Below are 24,182 nucleotides of genomic sequence, written 5' to 3' on the forward strand. Positions count from 1 at the left end.
ACACACACACACACAAAGAATAAAAGTCATCAGAGGGCTAATTTGTTCCTTGCACACTTTAAACACCAGGATACAACTGTACAAGTAAATATATGTAGATCTATAATGGTGTTTTTGACGATATATGACTTCATCATTTGACTTCTGTGTGACCTAACTATGAAGCCAAATATTTTTCTGATCAATAAATGCTTTAGATCACCCATCAAGCTGCTTGAGAGTATTTTTCAGACCATGTTTTCATTGACCTTTAACCAAACTACTCTAAAATGTAATCACCTCTAGACATTTATTGAAGTAATATTTCCACTATGTTTGAAGGAAATCTAGCCAACTGCTTTTGACGTATCTTGTTCACAATCGTGCAGACATACACGCACACCAGTGAAAACAACACCCTGCTATTGGCACTTTGCTGATGTGCAGGGTGACAAGTTCTTTTGGTTGCTCCTTTTTTCTCAGGGTTGCCGCAGCTGATCCAACATGATTGTGCATGTTGATTTGGCACACATTTTACATCAGGTGCCCTTTCCAGACACATCTCCACATTGAAGAATGGGTACATGTGGTCTTGAATTGGGAATCTTGTGTTTTGAAAGCAAGTGCACTGAGCACGCTGACCAGGCTCATGTCGGCTCTTTAACCAGGCCTTGATGACTTCTTTGCTCAGTGAATGTGAAACTCTTTCAGTGCAGTTAAGGGATTAGAAATCTGCTGAGAAAAAAACACACCCAAAGACATCAGAGCTGCAGAAACACAATGGTAATGATTAATGAGAATTGTAATGTCATTTTGCCAAGTCTGTTTTTGTTTTTTAATCCATCAGTTCTGTCGAGAGGCGCTGTGAGACAGACTCGGGGTCTGACAGACAGCTCCGCCACCTCTCGCGTATTTACTCTCCAACTGTCTGCACATCATACAGAGATGACAGATAAAACGCCAGCAGCAACATTCCTCACGCTTAGTAGACTTAAGGGGAAAAAAGCTCACTGGAAGCACCAATCAGTGCTAACAAAGTGTATTCTTTGACTGCATGATTATTATTATTATTATTATTATGGTTTCATCTGTTTGTTTGTTTATTAGATGATTATGCTAAAATAACTGAATCAACTGTAAGGGTAACTGGTGGAGGCATGGGTTCAAAAACCCATGCCTCCACGTTTTGGTGTGGATCTGGATCTGATGTAGAATCCTGACTTTGATCTTCATTGCTGGACTTTCATCTAGATTGCATTTATCGAGATCAGATATCAAAGCTTAGTAGTCAGGATCAAATGTTAACCATCATGATTAAAATTCAGTGATCAGGATCTAAGGTTTTTGACTGGGGATCAAGAGTGAGCAATCACTGTCAAAGATCAACAATCAAACTCAAGGTCAGCATTAAAGATTAAAAGTCACTGATCAGCAACAACAGCAATCAGAGTCAAATGTCAGGAACATGATCAAAGAGTAAGGAATCAGGATCAAAGTTTAGTGATCACAGTTCAGTAACCATGATCCAAGGTCTGGAATTAGGGATCAGAAGTCAGCACCCACTATAAAAGATCACCAGGAAAGATAAAAAAAAATAAAAACAAAACAGCATCAATCAGGATCAAATATTAGTAGCATGATTGAAGTTTAATCAATCAGGATCAAAGTTTAGTGATCCAACATCAGTGATCACAAACAAAGGTTTGTCATTAGAAAAATGACCTAGGCCAAAGTGCAGCAGTTAGGATCAGAAGTAAGGAATGTGATCAAAGACTAGTGATCAGGACCAAAGTTCAGAGATGAAAGTTAACTGATCAGGATAAAAGCTCTATGATTAGGGATCAAAAGTGAGGAATCACTAAAAAAGCTTGCCAAGATCAAAGGTCAATGATCAAGATCAAAGAGCAGGAATCAGGATCAGTGGTCAACAACATAATCCAAGCTCAGCGACCAGGAACAAATTTCAGTGATAAAATTTAAGTGATCAGGATCAAAGATCTGTGTTTAGGGATCAACGGTGAGTGCTGTAAAAGGTCACATTAAAGGTCAAACTTCAGTGATCAGGATTAAATTACAGTGAACATGTTCAAAGTGCAACATTCATGGTCTAAGATGAGTAATCTGGAGCAAAGATTAGTGGTACTGATCAAAGGCCAAGATCAGGATCAAAGGCCATTGATCAGCATCAACATTCAACAACTGCCTTCAAATTTCAGTAACAAGGATAAAGGGCAGAGAGAGGTATGATCCCCTCGTGATAAAAGTTAGAACAGATGCCAACTCAGTTCAGGTTGTTTATTAGATGTTTGTCTGTTACCAAAAGAAGTTAAACTTTGATTACTCTGTCTTGATTCCTTTGATTGCTTTGAGTGCACGTCTGAGTATTTATGTGCTTTGATTCCTCCAGCGTGGCGACTCTTTGAGGTCTGTTTTGTCATCCTACTGGATTCAAAAGGACGAGTAGACTGGAACAGACACACTTAATTATAGGACCATAAAGTAAAATGGATGAAAAAATGTTATGGTTGCAGATGAGAAGAAAGTCTAAACTGTAGGTTCCAGAGCTTTGATAGAGGGGAATATCCACAGTGCTAATGAGCAAATGAGCAGCTGCTCAGAATTCAGGACATCTATCTTTAACTTCAGTTATACTGTAGCACATTTTGATTCCTTTGTGTTTGGTCACATACCTTTAGTTTTTTCTTTCTTTTTTATTTTGTGAAAATTTCCGCATTAGACGTTTTGTTGGTGGATCTGAAGTGAAGGTTTTCTGTATGAGCATGTCAGCCCAGTGAAGTGAAACATTCTACACACACACAAAAAAACTGTGCCATGCACTTTGGTTTACACAAAATCAAATGAGCTGCAGAGAAAATTTTTTCCCACAGATGTGTGCGGCATGCAAGCTGATGTAATGACCGATTTTGGTCCTTTTCCTCGTCTGTCGGAGACGGTGATTTTGATTTTGATCAATATGCAGTTTGTTTGGCTGCAGAACGTCAGCGTTTGAGGTGTTGCAGATGCACAAACAAGCGTGGACGTTGGGGATCATGCATGGACTTGATCTGCTGTTTGTAAAAGGAAAAAAAAAAAACCCTTTAAAGGATATGGGGTGCAGTAGGTTTACACCATGATTGATTGTTTGATTATTATTTCAAGATCTTTTTTGACCATCAGATTTGATGCTTTCATTCATGTCACGTTAGGAAATTACACATTTTATATATGATTGTCTGCTTTTGTTTGTCTCTCACTTTGGCAGCAGGATTACTGAAACACATTGCATTTTTTCAATTAAAAAACAGAAAAGATCAAATTTTATGTGGACTACAAACACTAACATTTTATGGCAAAATTAGATAAAAAGGAAGAGCCGCAGACCTTTTTTTTTTAACTGTACAAAATAAGCGTAGCTGGTGGAATGATGGGCATGTTAATTTTCATTCACATTCTGACGCTTATCCAGGTCCGGGTGTCTGTGGCAGTAGACCAAGCAGCTCATCCCATGTTTCCCTAACCTCTGGAAAGTGCTCTAGCTCTTCCTGGGGGATCCTGGGTTCAACATGTTTAAAAAAAATCAAAATTAATTACACATCCATATGCAGTACTTATAAAAATTTTAAAACATAAAAAATATGCCGCAATGCAGAAATACCTTCATCCATATGAGCATCATGTTCTTTATCATTTGCAATTGTTTAATTATTATCCTATTGTCTTACGTACAGTTTGTACATGTTCAATAAAGCCCCTCTCTCAGTCAATCAATCAAAAACAATATTTACACTTTAACGGCATCTGCATGAGGCCTTGCATGTACATGAGCTCTGGACAAGAGCGGAACTTTTCCAAATCAAAGAATATTTGTAGATCAATCTCTGTGTATTTATTGGTATTATGAGACAAATTTAACTCCATAGAAAATTAGCATTGATTTAGCGGAAGCTAGCGTGCATGCTAATGCCACAAAATGTCTTGTAAATGACTCCAGAGATGTTATCAGGTTACAAAAACAGCATTTTCAGTTTTAGAAGTGTTATGTTGTATGTTATGTTATTTCTCGCTAGCTTTTACATAATATATAACAAAAGAGGTTATATTTACACACAGTTTTGCAGCTAGCTACCAGCCTGTGACGTTACCATGCTAATGTCTGCAAAATGACTTGTAAATAACTTCAGAGGTATTATTATGTTCCAAAAAGGGCGTTTTCAGTTTTAGAAGTGTTTATTTCTCACTAGCTGGTCTCTCCCAAACCGCAGCCACTGACATCACGGTGCAGCTCTACTCTGATTGGCTGTCACCCCGCCACTAAAAAAACAAAATGGAACAGATTGAAACAGAATGTAACTTTTTAACCTCTTAAAATAGGTCAAGCTTCACCATTTTTGAACTTGCCCAAGGTCTGTATCCCAAGAGTGTTTCATGTGAATTTGAAGACTGTGGCAGTAATAAGACTGGACTTATGCTGAACACAGACAGACGGATGGACGGACAAACCCAAAGCCTTCACAATACCCGATGGCCATATTTGGTGGCCTCGGGTAATAATGGGATTATGCAAATGCAGGAATTCCAACCTGGAATTTTGTTATATACATCACAGAAATGTAACACAAGGTGCTTGTAGTAACACAAATTTTGCTTGTAGTTTCTGTATGTATAAATGCAAGTTACAATCCAATTTTGCACAATGTGGTGCACATTTAACTTACTGTAGGAAACATCAATATCAGGTTCAACATCAGCCTTCAAAAAAAACAACATCTATCTGTCTGTATTTTCCCATCTTTGTATGAACTGCAGCTACGTGACATTTATGCATTGTTCAGTTTTCAAGATTAGAAGACATGAGGATGAAGCAAAAAATAGATTTCAGTGGAAACCACACTTTTCCCTGCGGAAATACCAAAGCGGGATGATGGAGACCCCTGCCTCATTAAGCTGTTGATTTAATTGTCCTCTGAAATAAAGCACGACGGGGAAGAGCCCACAAAGTGGCCTCCAACCTCATCGCCTTCACTGGTTATTAGTTATTGGGCACGTTTCCTGGCCACTGATTGGTGTACTACTTAAGTGGTCAGGAAGTTATTATCCTTTTGGGCTTAACGCTGATGTAAAAAGGCATTTGCCCACACAATCCATCAGCTCTGAACAGTATATAAAGGCAGAAAGACAGAGACAGAGCAAGAGAGATACAGATTCATTCCAGAAAGATGAGATCAGGACAAAGCAGTTATCAGCATTTTAAAATGATCTGTTACAATATCTAATATCTAAATATAGAAATGGCCATATAAAATATGTAATAATTCTGTCCATAAGAACAATTTAAAATTTAAATGTTAAATGCAAATAAAACACACTGACCAGCAAATTAAATAAGATAAAAATCATAAAACTATTGATAGACAGCAGAAAATCAATAGGATTTAAGATTAGTCCCAAAAGTTTCATTTGAAGTAGACTGTCTAATAACAACAGGCAAAAAGGTTCCATATGTACAGAACAATATGCAAAGGCTGTCAAACCTGCTGACTTCTTTTTCACCCTGGAAATACAGAGTAAGCCCTCATCCTCTGGCCGCAGGGCACGAGAAGGCACGTCTCTCTCTCTCTCTCTCTCTCCCTCTCGATTCCAAACTGAGTTCAGGTTCGCGGAATGTTTTATTTTACACACAACCTTTACTTCCACTTGCCTTGAACTGTACTGGAAAAAGGTTGGTGCGGTGACACCCCCCAATGACATTCTCTCTGGACATCTGAATCTGTGACTATGGTACATCAGGTGAAACAGTTATAGACAGATGTAGAAGTTGCCCCACAGTAGTCATCCGGTGATCAGGTGGCCCTCCATGAGTACACCTATTATGGTGTTTGCTGAGCATCATAGTACAACCAGTTCCAGGACTATTCTTCCATCTGCACTAATGAATCACTGCCCTGCTCCCACCAACTTAGTCAGTCCCTGACCTGGGAGGGTAACGGGTACTGGGCCTTGCCCAAGGGCCACCAAAAACTATGCAAGTCAGGGGCATTCATGTTCCTGAGGTACTGTAGCACATAAGACTACCCGCATATGTCTAGGAAGACGAGTCTTTTATGTAATTTAACCATTCCGATGATTGAAACTGTGAAAGAAAAAAAAAAGTTGAATGTCTTTGATTCCTATTTTAAAAAACTAAACCTATACGTATATAGAACAAAAAGTTGTTCCCCCCCTCGCCCCTGAAATTTTAACAAAGATAATAATGTGATTTTAATGAACTATCACTATTATAATTTTTAGATTTGGTTGTTTCTACTGATGGATGTCAATCTGTCATATATAGGGTGTCTCAGAAAATGTACCCAAAAGTATTTTGACAGCACAGAAAAACCAATCAATTTTATCAGACATTTTCTGCATGACCATGTGGCCGAAGCATGTAATTTTTCTCCCCAATGCAGTTTTTAGTTCAGACTTTCCTTTTTGATGTTTTAACCCTTTATCTTTTACACCACATGATCAATGTAACCTCCTCTGGAGTTTCCTAACAAACAAATCATCCGTCTCCAGTTTTCTGGAAAACCACTTAGCAAATTTAAGTCTCTTTGCCATTTGCTGGGGAGTTAGTTCGCTCTGAGACTGAATTTTGTATGGAAAGAGATGCAAGTCAGCCCTTAGGATACATTACACAGAACTAGACGATTTTTGTTCTCTGAATTAGGGTCAGCTGTGGCATTTTTCCTGGACTTTAATGTCTTGCAGAACAAACTTTAGGGTTCCTGAAAAACACCATTATTTCCCAGTAAAACCATTTCCTGATATTCATATTTCAGAGTACTTTTGGGTACATTACCCCATAGTTAGCACATCGGAAATGGGAAAATCTGACCAATTAGTGTTTTACAGTTTCTGGCAATGATAAACGGTGTAATTTTGATGACTTTTTTTTTTTTTTTTTAAGAAAACACAGCTGTCAATCCCGTTGGGGGTTGTAGAGTTCAGAGGGGTGAATTATTGCCATGAAGAACATACACTCAACAAAAATATAAACGCAACACTTTTGGTTTTACTCCCATTTTGTATGAGATGAACTCAAAGATCTAAAACTTTTTCCACATACACAATATCACCATTTCCCTCAAATATTGTTCACAAACCAGTCTAAATCCGTGATAGTGAGCACTTCTTTGCTGAGATAATCCATCCCACCTCACAGGTGTGCCATATCAAGATGCTGATTAGACACCATGATTAGTGCACAGGTGTGCCTTAGACTGTGTATTCAGTGATACTGGAGGAAGGATTCTCAAGCACTGAAGACACGAAGAATGAGGGCAGCGGGATGATTAGCAGAAGAAAGATTGGCAGTTAAGGGAAGGCTCCCCTGACTGTCAAAACTTTGGAGGACTAGAAGAGAATTAAGCGGAGACGCATTACTGATCTATGGGATTTTCCATATAGCAACCCCTCCTTTCACCTACGGGGACTAAACATTCCAGTAAGGACTTTTATTTCAGTCTGTCACATTTGACTGTCGTATTTTGCAATCCATTTAAAAACACACTTAATTCCCTTTGAAGTTCTTCAGGCTTTATACCTGTCACTGTAGGGCCTTTGAAGAAACAAGTCTCGTTTAGGTCTTCGTGAATTGCGTCTTGTGGAATTTTGAGGTTGTAGGGTTCATTTCTTTTAGCATTTTTGACTGAAGAGGAGTAGATTATTTTTTCCCATCATTATGTTCAATGTCATATTGGGTTTCCTTTTCTGACAAGGGGAACGCTCAAATGGAACCAAAATGAAAAGCAGATATGAAGACGGAGCTAATGAAGGAGGGAGCTCTGCTGTTCTCCACAGGCTGCTGGTGCACAATTCTGAGGTGCATCACGTGGGTCTGCAATGACACAGCTAAAGACAGAATGGTTATTTATTGGAGATGGGGCTGTTAGAAGATCAATACCCTCGGGGGGAAAATACTTTGGCTGACTTTCATCTAGAACCTGCCCCAACAGAGAGAGAGAGAAGCAAAGAGAGAGGTGAAAGAGTGTCAGGAAGATGCAGAAATTGTCTTCAAACAGTGGTGCGCTGTGCACATCAGCTTAACCCCTTAACGAGTAGCCTCAGGCGGCACATAGCCATTTGGCAGCGTCTTCATTTCCTGATTGAAGGAAACGCGCTGTCTCTTTAATGTGTCACACACGCACACACACATGCACACACCGGTTGTGGTCTTACCACAGAGTGTTGTGCAATTAAGCCTGTTTTGCCATCACAATCCATGTCTGTGTGTGTGTGTGTGTGTGTAGTACTTTGTGTGCGTTTGATGTGTGTGTATGTGCGTGTGTGTGTGGGCGCTCGCGCTGAGGTTATAATTAAGTGAGATCAAACCATCAGGGTTGGAGAATTAGCCATCACTGAAGCTCAGAAAGTTTGTCACTGCAATCAGTGACACTGAAGAGTGAAATGGGAGGTTTGGAGCCAAACGGACAGATCTGACCGCTGACTGTAACCCAGCGTCTTGCTCTCACATGCACAAACAGTTTGCCATGACCAGGTGGATGGTAACGTTCAATGGCTATTATACTGAACTGAACTAAACCTCTATGGCTCGTTCACACACGTTCTAGGGTTAAATTTAGCCGTTATTATCTCATTAGCACTGATGCAAAGGACAGTTGGTAGATAAAGGTTGTATCTCCAGTTTTTATCATATTTGTTTCAACTGTGACTTTACTCTTGATTTTTTGTTTTGTTTTGGTTTACCTTTTATGCAGAAACGTCTTTGATCTTACATCTTTGATCATGACAACTGAACACTGATGCTGCTCTAGGACCACTGCAGAGCAGGTGGCTCTGTAGGATAGGAGTTGGACCACCAAGCTATAAAATGGTGGTTGATTCCAGGTGTGTGCTTCAGGCTATTTGTCTCCCTAGAGGGCACTTCATCTCCATCTTCTCATTCCACCCAGTTGCAAATGGGTACTGGTCTCGGCTTGGGAAGTAACCATTCACAGGTCTTGGCTGGGGAAGTAACTTTTCACAGACTGGTATCGTGTCTAGGGGAAGTCCTAGACTCACATCCACTTCATGGTGTAGTATCCAGGAATAAGCACCAGCCTGAAGGAAATCAATGCCTCTATAGGAGTTATTTCTATGATCGTTAATCTTGAGCGTTGACCTGTGATTTTGATCCTGATCCTCACATTTGGACCACAATGATGAACTCTAATATTCTCTTCACTGAAGTTTGATCCTAATATTGATCACTGATCTTCGATTCTGAGCCTCACATTTGATCCTGATCATTGACTTTTGATCATATACAGGCATACACAGAGCAGACTGGCTGCTCTGTGTATGTCTTATCCCATCAGATTTCAGAAGCTAAGCAGATTAGATCCTAGTTAGTACTTGAATAGGGGACCATCTTAGGAAGACCAGGGGCTTCATCTGTTTCTGCGGGTAAAACTGGAGTTGTGTCAGGAAGGACAAAAATTGTGCCAAGTCCCAATGGACCTACTATGGCAACCCTGACCACAAAAATGGGGGCAGCTGGAAGGCAAACAACTGATCAGCAATCAGGATATCAGAGCTCATCAATAATGTCAAGATCAAATGTCATTAACCAGGATATCAGATACCTTTGATCCTGACCTCATACATGGACTCTGAAATCCTGATTCCTGATCTTTGATCCTGATCCCGAAGCAATTGATAAACGTTGATATCCTGAGTAGTGATCTTTGAGCACTAAAAAAAAAAAAACCTATTGTTTGTGTTGTCTTCTGTCTTTTCAGACACTGCCATTTTTTTTTCTTCCATATGTAGCAATTAACCCTCAAAGCAACATCATGAGAACTTGTGCATGATAACAGTAATTACAGTGCGGTGTCTTTGTGTTAATGTTAAATATGAGTGTGCCTGTTGGAATGCCACCGTAGGTGGTGTTTTGGCTTACCTTAGTCACTCCTTCAAAATACCTATATTAATTAAAGCCTTTATGTGACTGTAAATATAAATTTTACAACATGTGCTGTTCACTTCATGTCTACATGGGAGCGGGTCCCCGCCATGTTGCACCACCATGTTGATACAGTAGCCCCAGAGGGACATGTAGCTTTAAAATTTAACTGATGAAACCCATTGGTGACTCATATCCATGCCAGACGATCAACAAATGAAATTTTTACATCTGGAGAATAGAATCTGTTCCAGTGTCTTTAAAGTGAATCGGTGTATTGCAGGAAATTATTCATTGTAATGTGAAATTTCAGAATTGTTCAGCTTGGCGTGGAAAATTTACTGTAACACTGACAGAAACAATAATATCTGAGATGCCCTCTTTCAGCGCGTTCATCTGTGCAGCCAGACAACACCCACAAACATGCACATGAACAGATGTGCTCGTTCCCCTGCTTTAGAAGCAAAGAGGACAACCAGTACACTGTCTCACAAATGATGACAACATATCTGCATATTTGGGGATAATGTGATTAGCAAATTTTAGTTCTCTGAAATGTATTTTCATCTTGGACTGAAATTAATGGAAACCATTGAATGCCTGCAAGGTAGGAAAATCACATTCAAAAATAATTTACAAATGCTTGTTCCATGTTTTGGAAAATATGCAGTGAACATAACAGGATTTATAGTAAATGGTTTAAAGTGTGTAAAGTCGCCAGTTTGTCTCCTTAAAATGAACACAGCACTGTTTTAATCAAGCATGCAAGCTGCTTGTTCTGTGTTAATTAACCAGACAAAAGTAAACACAGAACAGAATGCTTAGTGAGTATCCGCCAAGTAAAAACAACCAGACGTCTCAAAGTCGACCTCCGACTGGTACAGGAATGAATCCAAGGGCATACACTGTAAAAAACAAAAAGCTGGAAAAACTCAAACATTCCAGATAATTTACTGAAAAAAGAAAAAAAAAATATATATATATATATATATACACTCAACAAAAATATAAACGCAACACTTTTGGTTTTGCTCCCATTTTGTATGAGATGAACTCAAAGATCTAAAACTTTTTCCACATACACAATATCACCATTTCCCTCAAATATTGTTCACAAACCAGTCTAAATCTGTGATAGTGAGCACTTCTCCTTTGCTGAGATAATCCATCCCACCTCACAGGTGTGCCATATCAAGATGCTGATTAGACACTATGATTAGTGCACAGGTGTGCCTTAGACTGCCCACAATAAAAGGCCACTCTGAAAGGTGCAGTTTTGTTTTATTGGGGGGGATACCAGTCAGTATCTGGTGTGACCATCATTTGCCTCATGCAGTGCAACACATCTCCTTCGCATAGAGTTGATCAGGTTGTCAATTGTGGCCTGTGGAATGTTGGTCCACTCCTCTTCAATGGCTGTGCGAAGTTTCTGGATATTGGCAGGAACTGGTACACGCTGTCGTATACGCCGGTCCAGAGCATCCCAAACATGCTCAATGGGTGACATGTCCGGTGAGTATGCCGGCCATGCAAGAACTGGGACATTTTCAGCTTCCAAGAATTGTGTACAGATCCTTGCAACATGGGGCCGTGCATTATCCTGCTGCAACATGAGGTGATGTTCTTGGATGTATGGCACAACAGTGGGCCTCAGGATCTCATCACGGTATCTCTGTGCATTCAAAATGCCATCAATAAAATGCACCTGTGTTCTTCGTCCATAACAGACGCCTGCCCATACCATAACCCCACCGCCACCATGGGCCACTCGATCTACAACATTGACATCAGAAAACCGCTCACCCACACGACGCCACACATGCTGTCTGCCATCTGCCCTGAACAGTGTGAACCGGGATTCATCCGTGAAGCGAACACCTCTCCAACGTGCCAAACGCCAGCGAATGTGAGCATTTGCCCACTCAACGACGAGCATGCAGATGAGCTTCCCTGAGACGGTTTCTGACAGTTTGTGCAGAAATTCTTTGGTTATGCAAACCGATTGTTTCAGCAGCTGTCCAAGTGGCTGGTCTCAGACGATCTTGGAGGTGAACATGCTGGATGTGGAGGTCCTGGGCTGGTGTGGTTACACGTGGTCTGCGGTTGTGAGGCTGGTTGGATGTACTGCCATATTCTCTGAAACGCCTTTGGAGACGGCTTATGGTAGAGAAATGAACATTCAATACACGAGCAACAGCTCTGCTTGACATTCCTGCTGTCAGCATGCCAACTGCACTCTCCCTCAAATCTTGTGACATCTGTGGCATTGTGCTGTGTGATAAAACTGCACCTTTCAGAGTGGCCTTTTATTGTGGGCAGTCTAAGGCACACCTGTGCATTAATCATGGTGTCTAATCAGCATCTTGGTATGGCACACCTGTGAGGTGGGATGGATTATCTCAGCAAAGGAGAAGTGCTCACTATCACAGATTTAGACTGGTTTCTGAACAATATTTGAGGGAAATGGTGATATTGTGTATGTGGAAAAAGTTTTAGATCTTTGAGTTCATCTCATACAAAATGGGAGCAAAACCAAAAGTGTTGCGTTTATATTTTTGTTGAGTGTATATATATATAGAGAGAGAGAGAGAGAGAGAGAGAGAGAGAGAGAGAGAGAGAGAGAGTTTCTATTCAAATCAATCTCTTAAATTGGTAACTTAGACATTAGAAATTAAAAGGAAATTAGGGGTCGTCTTAAATTTATTCTATTATATAAGTTATATAAAATGCATTAATATACATGTAATCATAATAAAAAATCGAAATGAAACATTTAAATTTCATTATAGAGTAGCTTGAGTTATTTTTTTTTCTTCTTATTATTATTTAAAATTTGATGATATAAAAAAATAAATTTGTAAAAACCCAGCTGTGTGAAATTGGTCCAATTTTTTTAAAGCACAATTTGAAGTATTGTTAATCAACATCAGAGGATGTCATGTTTCTGATTACGCACGTCTTTACTTTGTAAATTGTCCTGAGCCTTAGGATGAGTAATTTCCGGCTCATTGTTCTTATACAAACATGGTGTAATGATGATTCTTTACTGAGGACTCCAGCCAGCACAAATCCTCCAACTGCAATTCCAGCTTAAATACAGTCTCACACTTGTACGCAAACGTACGTGCACGAACACACAAACATTTTACATGTATCCGGTGTAAACCTGTGCACATTAACAGTAAATGTAATCAGAGGCATGATCCTGCAGACACACACATTTTAATGAGAAATACACAATCATCTCTTTTTTTTAATGAGTGTGTCCAACTGCTCATCATCACATCACAAACAACACAGAGGAATAAATAAATCACATTTCACTCTGGCATTAAATATCACTTATGAGTGCACATTTGTCTGAGCTGCTACTTTCAGTGCTTTTACTCTTTCATAACTTTTGGTGTTCTCGCCAAGTACGAGGTCTGTTAGAAAAGTATCCGACCTTTTTATTTTTTTCAATAACCTGACGGATTTGAATCACGTGTGCTTGCATGAGCCAACCTTGAACCTTCGTGCACATGCGTGAATTTTTTCACGCCTGTCGATTGCATCATTTGCTTGTAAGCACCCTTTGTGTGAGGATGGGTGTAGTCTCTCGTTGGATTTTCTTTGCAAGGAAAATGGCGGAACGACTGGAGCAGCGCGACTGCATCAAATTTTGCCAGAAACTGGGCGACAGCCAGGTGGAAACCATTTGGATTATTCAGATGGCTTTTGGTGACGATCCTATGGGCATCACACAGATTAAGGAGCAGTACAACCGGTTTAAAACGGCCGCACAATGGTGGAGAGCGCGCTGCGCTCCGGTCGGCCATCAACATGCTGAAATGACCAGATCATTTCCAAAGTGAACACTGTCGTGATGTGGGACCGTCGTGTGACTATCCAAGAAACTGTGGAAGAGGTGGACATCAGCACTTTTTCGGCACATTCCACTGTGACAGAAGATTTGGCCATGAAGAGTTGCAGCGAAATTCATGCCGATGGCTTTGGCACGAAACTGATGGCGGAGCAAAAGCGCCTTCGTGTTGAAGTCTCACAGGACATGTTGTAACATGCCCAGCTCTTCCACCATTCGGAAGATTCAGACGGCTTTCGGTGGCTTTTCAGTTGTGTGACTATCCAAGAAATTGTGGAAGAGGTGGGCATGTTACAACATGTCCTGTGAGGCTTCAACACGGAGGTGCTTTTGCTGCGCCATCAGCTTCATGCTGAAGCCTTCGGCACAAATTTCACCGCCACTCTTTTCATGGCCAAATCTTCTGTCACAGTGGAATGTGCGGAAAAAGTGCTAATGTTCACCTCTTCCGCAATTTCTCGGATAGTCACACGATGGTCCTGCATCACCACAGCGTTCACTTTGGAAATTATCTGGTCATTTCAGCATGTTGATGGCCGACCGGAGCGTGGCTCGCTCTCCACCATTGTGCGGACGTCTTTAAACCGGTTGTACCGCTCCTTAATCTGTGTGATGCCCAAAGCATCATCACCGAAAGCCGTCTGAATAATCCGAATGGTTTCCACCTGGCTGTCACCCAGTTTCTGGCAAAATTTGATGCAGTCGCGCTGCTCCAGTTGTTCCGCCATTTTCCTTGCAAAGAAAATCCGACGAGAGACTACACCCATCCTCACACAAAGGCTGCTTACCAGCAAATAACGCAATCGACAGGCATGAAAAAATTCCCCTACACCCCATTTGTTGAAGGACCTGCATTTGCCAAAGGTCTGAGAATTACAGTTATGAATGCTGCCTAAGGGGTAAAAGGGAAGGTTAACTGTCCACAGAGGCTTTGATAAGATGGTGAGTTAAACACTGAATAAATTAATGTTGCTATTGGTGAAACTGTTTATGCTACACGTGGGCCATGTCCACTTGGATGTGTGGAGAACCATCGATCACTATGGAAAAACTAGACAGCACATTTTCTATATTGCTTCTATGGTATGAATGGACAATGCAAAGTACCTGGATGCGTAAGCATAGTGCAAAAAATTTCAATGCGGAAGTAACGATACAAGTGTAAACCTTGATAATAAAGTAATGAAAAGCAAATTTCATCTCCCTACTCACTTGTGGAAGGAAGCGTTATTTCCCATCTTGCTCTTATTCATGCAGCCATAACATTAAGGAAGAAATAAGTCTCGCTGATTTACATAATTTCTCATACAAGGTGTGCACAGTTACTCAGTATTACAGTAAACCATACACGCATGGTCATTGCTGACAGTGGCTCGTGGAAAAACACTCATCAGCTCCATCAGTTCAAATGTTCCTCTGGTACATACATCTATGACAAACAGCTCTTTAACAGTTTGGCTGTATTTTGCAGCTTTTTCTCACTGCGTTGTTATTCTTGTTGCCACAGGCTAAAATGGCATCAGTAATACAACCCCTGGCAAAAATTATGGAATCACCGGCCTCGGAGGATGTTCATTCAGTTGTTTAATTTTGTAGAAAAAAAGCAGATCACAGACATGACACAAAACTAAAGTCATTTCAAATGGCAACTTTCTGGCTTTAAGAAACACTATAAGAAATCAAGAAAAAAAGATTGTGGCAGTCAGTAACGGTTACTTTTTTAGACCAAGCAGAGGAAAAAAATATGGAATCACTCAATTCTGAGGAAAAAATTATGGAATCACCCTGTAAATTTTCATCCCCAAAACTAACACCTGCATCATATCAGATCTGCTCGTTAGTCTGCATCTAAAAAGGAGTGAACACATCTTGGAGAGCTGTTGCACCAAGTGGACTGACATGAATCATGGCTCCAACACGAGAGATGTCAATTGAAACAAAGGAGAGGATTATCAAACTCTTAAAAGAGAGTAAATCATCACGCAATGTTGCAAAAGATGTTGGTTGTTCACAGTCAACTGTGTCTAAACTCTGGACCAAATACAAACAACATGGGAAGGTTGCTAAAGGCAAACATACTGGTAGACCAAGGAAGACATCAAAGCGTCAAGACAGAAAACTTAAAGCAATATGTCTCAAAAATCGAAAAATGTACAACAAAACAAATGAGGAACGAATGGGAGGAAACTGGAGTCAACGTCTGTGACCGAACTGTAAGAAACCGCCTAAAGGAAATGGGATTTACATACAGAAAAGCTAAACGAAAGGCATCATTAACACCTAAACAGAAAAAAACAAGGTTACAATGGGCTAAGGAAAAGCAATTGTGGACTGTGGATGACTGGATGAAAGTCATATTCAGTGATGAATCTCGAATCTGCATTGGGCAAGGTGATGATGCTGGAACTTTTGTTTGGTGCCTTTCCAATGAGATTTATAAAGATGACTGCCTGAAGAGAACATGTAAATTTCCACAGTCATTGATGATATGGGGCTGCATGTCAGGTAAAGGCACTGGGGAGATGGCTGTCATTACATCATCAATAAATGCACAAGTTTATGTTGATATTTTGGACAATTGAAAGGATGTTTGGGGATGATGAAATCATTTTTCAAGATGATAATGCATCTTGCCATAGAGCAAAAACTGCAAAAACATTCCTTGCAAAAAGACACATAGGGTCAATGTCATGGCATAGGGTCAATGTCAATGAGCAGATCTTATTTGATGCAGGTGTTAATTTGGGGGATGAAAATTTACAGGGTGATTCCATAATTTTTTCCTCAGAATTGAGTGATTCCATATTTTTTTCCTCTGCTTGGTCTAAAAAAGTAACCGTTACTGACTGCCACAATCTTTTTTCTTGATTTCTTATAGTGTTTCTTAAAGCCAGAAAGTTGCCATTTGAAATGACTTTAGTTTTGTGTCATGTCTGTGATCTGCTTTTTTTCTACAAAATTAAACAACTGAATGAACATCCTCTGAGGCCGGTGATTCCATAATTTTTGCCAGGGGTTGTACACTCCCATATTAATGAATACACTAATCTTTATAATCTTTATTTCACAATTGCAAAAAAAAAAAAAAAAAAAATGTACAATTAATGCAGGAAACAGAATACAAAACAAAAGAAGGTTAAAAAAAATATATATAAAACAAATAGTAAAACACAATACATAATTAAGGTATTCATATCAATTTGTGTTCATGAATTATAGGTTGTCATAAGTTATTAATGGGTGGCCATGGGTTATTTATATGCACCCCTGAGTTATTTTATTGATGCATAGCCACGAGTTCTAATTCAAGGACAGCAGGTATTAATGTTTGGCCATGTCTTATTTATATATGGCCACAAGTCCTTAATGCATTGACACAATTTAATGCATCGCCATGGGTTATGTATATGGGGTCCGAAGTTATTAATATGCATCAATGTTATTGATGCATAGTCACAAGTTCTTAATTCACAAACAGTAGTTATTAATGTTTAGCCATGTGTTATTGATTCATGGGCACAAGTTCATGATGCACAGCCTCAAGCTATTAATGCATGGCCATGAGTTATTTATATGTGGCCACAAGATATGGATACATAGTCACAAGTCCTTAAAGCATCTACATGAGTTATTAATGTGTGGGCATGAGTTATTGATACATGGCCAAAGTCCGTAAAACATTGACACAAGTTATTAATATGTGCCCATAAGTTATTTATGTGTGGCTACAAGTTCTTAATGCACTGACATGAGATATTAATGCGCGGCCATGAGTTAATGGTGTGTGGCTACAAGTCCTTAATGCACTGATGAGTTATTAATGCATGGCTATGAGTTATTGATGTGTGGCTACAAGTCTTTAATGCACTGACATGAGTTATTAATGCGCGGCCATGAGTTATTGATGTGTGGCTACAAGTCCTTAATGCACTGACACAAGTTATTAATGCATGGTCATGAGTTATTGATGTGTGACTACAAGTCTTTAATGCACTGACACAAGTTATTAATGTATGACCACGAGTTATTGATGTATGACTACAAGTCTTTAATGCACTGACATGAGTTATTAATGTGCGGCCATGAGTTATTGATGTGTGGCTACAAGTCCTTAATGCACTGACACAAGTTATTAATGCATGGTCATGAGTTATTGATGTGTGACTACAAGTCCTTAATGCACTGACACAAGTTATTAATGCATGGTCATGAGTTATTGATGTGTGACTACAAGTCTTTAATGCACTGACACAAGTTATTAATGTATGACCACGAGTTATTGATGGGTGGCTTCAATTCCTTAATGCATTGGCACAAGTTATTAATGTATGCTAATGAGTTATTGATACATGACAACAAATCCTTAATGTATTGACACAAGTTATTGTGTGTCCATAAGTTATTTATGTGTGGCTACAAGTTCTTAATGCACTGACACAAGATATTAATGCGCAGCCATGAGTTATTGGTGTGTGGCTACAAGTCCTTAATGCACTGACACGAGTTATTAATGCATGGCCATGAGTTATTGATGTGTGACTACAAGTCTTTAATGCAATGACACAAGTTATTAATGTATGACCACGGGTTATTGATGTGTGGTTTCAGTTCCTTAATGCATTGGCACGAGTTATTAATGTGTGCTAATGAGTTATTGATACATGGCCACAAATTCTTAATGCATTGACACAAGTTATTAATGCGTGGCCATGAGTTGTTGATGTGTGGCTACAAGTCCTTAATGCACTGACATGAGTTATTAATGCATGGCCATAAGTCATTGATGTGTTGCTACAAGTTCTTAATGCACGGCCATAAGTCACTGATGTGTGGCTACAAGTTCCTAATGCATTGACACAAGTTATTAATGCGTGGCCATGAGTTATTGATGTGTAGCTACAAATCCTTAATGCACAAATTATGAATGAGTGACCATGAGTTATTAATATGTGGCCACTGACATGAGCATGCATGGCATTCATGCATTAATATGTCACGACATGAGCCATGGCATATTAATGAATCATGATACGAGTTATTAGTGTTTAGCACAAGAGCCTTCTTTCATGGCCACAAGCTAATAATGTGTGGAAACAAGATAATTATAGCATTGCCATGAGTTATTATTTTGTTGAAAAGATTTAAGTACACAGCTATGTCCTCACTTGGTTCCTCATCTCTCTGCCATCACTTCACTCTGCATAAGTTTCAATCGATCTCTTTTTGCTTTTATTTTGATTGTAAATTAATCACTTTATTTGGACAGAGTAAATAGATATAAATATAGATCTTGGCATTAAAACCACTTCCAATATCAAATACAGGAGTCATGTGGAGTCACTTGATCCAATTTGTTTGTCAGGGTATTCTTGTGGCTATGTCATAAGTTTGTAATATTATTAACGTATAAGCACACATAATTGATTTATTTCATAATTGTCACTTCCAGCACACCATAGACAATGTATTATTCAAATACAACACAAGACCCCACAAATCCACCATTTTTACTTCAAAACTATTACCTTGAGTATAAATAGTCCTATGTAGCTGAAAAATGAATAATTCTGCAGGAATCCTTCTTTAACTGCTGAAAGTTCCTACTACCTTACTAGAGTAAAACCATACTACAAAAGCTTTTGTTGACTTTATAAGCAGTTCAGGAGTTTGGCAAAAATAAATAAAAAGATAAAAGCTGAGGTCAAGACAGATGTAACAAAACGAGGCAGATAATAAAGTGTTATTAAGTGATGTCACCCCTTTTCAGAGCTTAGCGGCGTTGGGAGCCAGAGTTTGTTCTGCCAAAAGGTTACTCTGCTGCTATTACATGTTTATGACAGATGACGTGTTTGATGGCACAGTGAAATCTCCGGGGCCACACACACAAACACACACCAAGCATGCTGACGGCACTATAGTTGGCACTAATGGTTACATTCCTTTGCTGTTTCATGCATGCACTTTGGTGCAGCAACATGAATGCAGTAGGAACTATAATGAACAGCATGAGCGAGACGTCACTCTTCATCTGTCTGTCTTTGGGTTTGTCTGTGTAACTTTAGGAAGAAGGTGTAAAAATGTCGAAGAGAAGAGACCAGACAAAGTCCATTCTTCTGTCCCTTTTATTGGTAAGTTTTTTTTCCCTCCAATTTGTATTTTATTACATTTTAATCACCTCTACCAGGGAGGTTATAGCTTGTTACTTCCATTTCTACCATGTTGGTGTACATATTTTTGGTGATATACAATGTACAGTTTATTGTAACTCCTTTACAGTTGTCATGGATGTCCTGCTGGCTTCCCTCACTCGTCACTCAGATTTTGATAACCGCCTAGTCCAGCCAAAAGTATCATACAGTACCACACTGTGTGCATTTCTTAATGACTGAGGTTATGAAGTCCAGGACTTATTCAGGGACTTGTAAATATGTATGACATAGAACAACAGAAGGACATCATGAGATAATCGTAGAATTTAATTTTTGTAAATTAAATGTAAAAGCAAAAAGTAAACACGGGGAAGTGAAATACTGCGATGAGCAATATTTTCCACAGTTTCAGATTTTTCAGGGTTGTGGGCCTGACCACGAGATCACAGCCATCCTACGGGAAACACTACAGTCCACTTTATTTAGTGTGAACACTGTTGTTCATATGCGGCGGATCTGTGTCCAACAAATAGACCCAGTCTGGCTCACGTTGCTCGATGACATGTTCATTCTCCAGCTGCATTTGCCTTCAGGAAATCAAATACTCAAATGAATTCTGCCTAAAGTCATCATCGCTCAGGAGCAGCTGCTGGAGCGAAGACGTAATCAGCAGATGTTTACAAGCTAATGTCCTATGGTACTTAGAACTAATAGAATTTGGAATTAGCAAGATAAGCCATTTTGGGCCCTGGTGGAGATATTTAGTTTTTCTGTCTTTGTAGTTTTGCTTCTTGTAAATCCTTGAACAACTTTCACACAATCAGTTTCAATCACAGCACACTTTTCTTTTTTTCTACAATCAAATTTCCTAAATTACAGTCTAGTTTTTCTTAGCTGTTTTTTTTTTAACCTATTCTGATTCTGTAAAATAATCTGACTGTACTGTGCACCAATCAGCTCTTGAAACATCTTCCTGGCGTGATTATCTGGATCCCCGCCATGGTAGACTGCTCACTTGGCACAGCAGTATCCAGAATTTGTTTGCTTTGTACCAGCAGTTTGCACAGTTCTGCAGCACATGAACCAATTAGTGCGTATTAACTTTTTTTTTTAACATAGCATTTATTTTATTAATCTGAATGGAGAATCTGTTGATTCTTTGCTTATTTGGATGTTGAAACCACTGGCTGTCTTTTTTTAAATGCCTCCACCACCTTGCTGTTGAACAAGGAGCAGAAAGGAACATGTGAGGGGTATAATCAGCGCTGCCAAGTAGCAAAACCACCAGTTGCATTTGATATGTGCTGCTGCTAATTTCTGCAGTTGATGCAGCAGGGATGATGAGCAACCACCAGGATACCATGCAGTTAGTGCAATACGGCCCATTTTTGCAGGCAGGGAGGGAAGAATGAAGAGGGGTTTTTTGCGACTCTGTTGTACTTGGATGTGTTGTAACAGTGTCTTATGGGCTAAACTGTAATATAAATTTAATTAGAAAAAAATTGGACTGTCTGTATTTGTATGTTATGTTTAGTCAAGGAGAGTGCACGGGGCAGTTCATTAAAAATAGAGAGATGCTGTGGAATGTTTGGCATTTTTCACTTTCTTAAATGCAGATGTTTTAAAAAGTGTGATGGTTTGATCACATCGGCACACACGCACACTGTGCTGGTAAAAGTAAAATCACCAGCTGGTACTTGTTAATGTGAGACATAATGACACACACATCAGGGACACACGGTGTTTGTTTTCTCCATTTATAGGGCAGAGCAACCTGGTCTCACGGCAAGTCGTGATTCAGCAGCACGAAATATACATTAATCTGTTGGTTCGTGATATTGTGATGAAAAGCACCTCATTTTCATCACGGCAGCACAAATTCATTCAAATTCATTCCGTGATGGCTGTACAAAATTAAAAGTTGGGGGGGGGGGGGGGGTTATGGTTAGGGTTGGGGGGTAGGAGTAGGGTTAGTAATAGCGAGTTAAAAAAAAAACCCGTCACAAAAATTTGACTCATTCCATCACAGGAGCACAAAAAAAAAAAAAAAAAAAAGGCAGAGATGAAAATGTTCTGCAAAATTTCCATCACTCTGTGAAAACCACTGCATATTTAGCCCTGAAAGAGAGAAATTCTGACAGATACAGATGAGGACCAGCGAAGCTCCTATTTTGGGTCATGTTGGCATCTTTTATCGTACAAAATAACTGTCAAGTAAAATACAAACACTGCATGGTGATTAAATACTATCCTCTAGAGGTGAGCCTGGTGGACACAGGGTGTTGATTACCACTACAGGCCACTGCTGCTTATTCTGTAAATTATGGGTTTTCTGGATGTGGATTATACCGCCCTTTATACTGGATGCTGTTACATCTACACAGACTACTGATAGTCAAAATAAACCATGTTAGCTCAACTCTGGGAGTAAGTGCTGGAGCTTCACATTGCCACATCTACTACACCAAACAACTGCCCTGGGTCATAGATGGCAACTATGCAATTAGGCAACCAGCCATCCCCATGTCTGAAAAATAACTATCTGCTGCAGCCAATTGATACATGGATGTCCATTTGGCTTTGACTGGCCACTGGACAACACTGAAGCTCTTGAGTGCTGGATCACACATAGAGAAAAAAACTACATGGTAAAACATCATACAACATCATGATGATCCCTCATAATGGAAGATAAACCTTTTAGGGTGTTGTTGGCGTAACTGCGACTTCCTTTATAAAGCATTTCACAAAGATTGACAGAGAAAAAGAAAAACTCTTATTTCTGTACTGCGTGGGGATTCAGCAGATGCCTTCCATTGGAGGAGGCGAACTATGAAGGGGATCAACAAAGCAGAGTCATCTCTCAAAAAGACGAAACCACAGGATAGCACCAAGTGTCTTGTCTTTAGAGAATGGCGACTGGTGCAATACAGAAGGATCGTCCACTGCATAGTGGTGCCCAGGTCCACACCTGAGCTGGCACATGTAACATCCTTTCCTTTTAATAACAGCCATCAATCAGTATCACTATTCCCAGATCTGGAATTTCTGGAAAGTTTTCTTCACTAATTGATGTCCATAAACAAAACGCAAGCACTGATTAATAGATAGATTGGTGTTATTTTAAAATGTAGATGGTAAATTTGAATTTTAATTGAAATTCAAATGTCTTTTATAAACATGACAAAACTTTACTCAACGTAGTTTGGCAAAAGAAACTTTGGTATTGTCAATTTTTCGAAGATTAGCTAAGAAGTGATTCATTAGTTATTGGTAAAATCACACTTGGCTGTTTTTCTGACCAACCTACTGTAATATGAAGTCATTCTAAAGATACATTTTGGTCTAACTTCACACAAGCATGTTTGGCTTTGAGATTTGATACCAACTTTTTAATGGCACTCAGGTTTAAGTATAGCAGAAGGGGTTCCCACTGAAAAAAAAAAATAAATTGAATTTTTTATTAAACAATAAATAATGGAATGACAAAATAATGTTCTGGATTTGGAATGTGAACCTTTTGGAAAACATAAATGTCACTAATCAAAGCAGAGGGAGCTCAGCATGAGGTCACTGTCTCTGCCAAAACTAAAAATGAATAAATTACAGTGCAAATATAATAACGTCATAAAAGTGCATACAGTAAATAACTGTGGATGTTTTCAAGATCTGTTTTCATGCAGCCTTTGTAGTTGAAGTTTTTCTCTCCACAGTTGTGCTGTATGTTTGTTGGAGCGGAGTATTCCAGCTGTGGAGAGTATGAGTTCTTCAACCAGACCAGTAACAGCTGCCAGGCATGCCCGCAGTGCCAACCAGGACAGGAGCCACACATGGTAACAACCCACACGCAAATGTCATGACCTCTGCAGTGCGCTGTTTCAAAAACTGATCTAAAAATTGCCAGTTCCAAATTAATCTGACCTCTTCTTCTATTGTAAAGCTGCAGACACTGATTTATGTAGACTGAATTAGAACACAGTTGGTATCATGTGAACCAGTGATGGTAGCAGTCAACTCCTGTCTCACAGAACAGGTAGCTTAGAGGGATAAGGAGATGGACTACCAACATGTAGACCTGGGTTTGATTCCTCATCATGTTACCTGTATCTTTGGACAAGACACATCATCTGCATTGTCTTAGTGCAGCCAACTGTAAATAGGGACCCATCCTGACTGGGGAACTAACCTGTGTTGGACTGGCGTCCCGTCCAGGGGTTGTCACAGACTTTCACTGGCTACATGCCAT

The 24,182-nt window shown here is 39.5% G+C and overlaps 1 protein-coding gene across 2 annotated transcripts in view; it reads left to right on the forward strand.

The window, feature by feature from the left end:
• Positions 1-24,182, forward strand: part of LOC117525177 (tumor necrosis factor receptor superfamily member EDAR-like) — a 63,420-nt gene that overhangs the window by 10,018 nt on the left and 29,220 nt on the right. For both annotated transcript variants that reach the window (XM_034187025.1, XM_034187026.1), the window contains exons 2-3: positions 19,850-19,915; positions 23,650-23,769. In XM_034187025.1, the coding sequence (XP_034042916.1) occupies positions 19,865-19,915; positions 23,650-23,769 (171 nt within the window). In that variant the 5' untranslated portion in view covers positions 19,850-19,864. The remainder of the gene's footprint in view (positions 1-19,849; positions 19,916-23,649; positions 23,770-24,182) is intronic.

The sequence above is a fragment of the Thalassophryne amazonica genome, chromosome 14 (genome assembly GCF_902500255.1).
Source record: "Thalassophryne amazonica chromosome 14, fThaAma1.1, whole genome shotgun sequence".
Classification (NCBI taxonomy): domain Eukaryota; kingdom Metazoa; phylum Chordata; class Actinopteri; order Batrachoidiformes; family Batrachoididae; genus Thalassophryne; species Thalassophryne amazonica.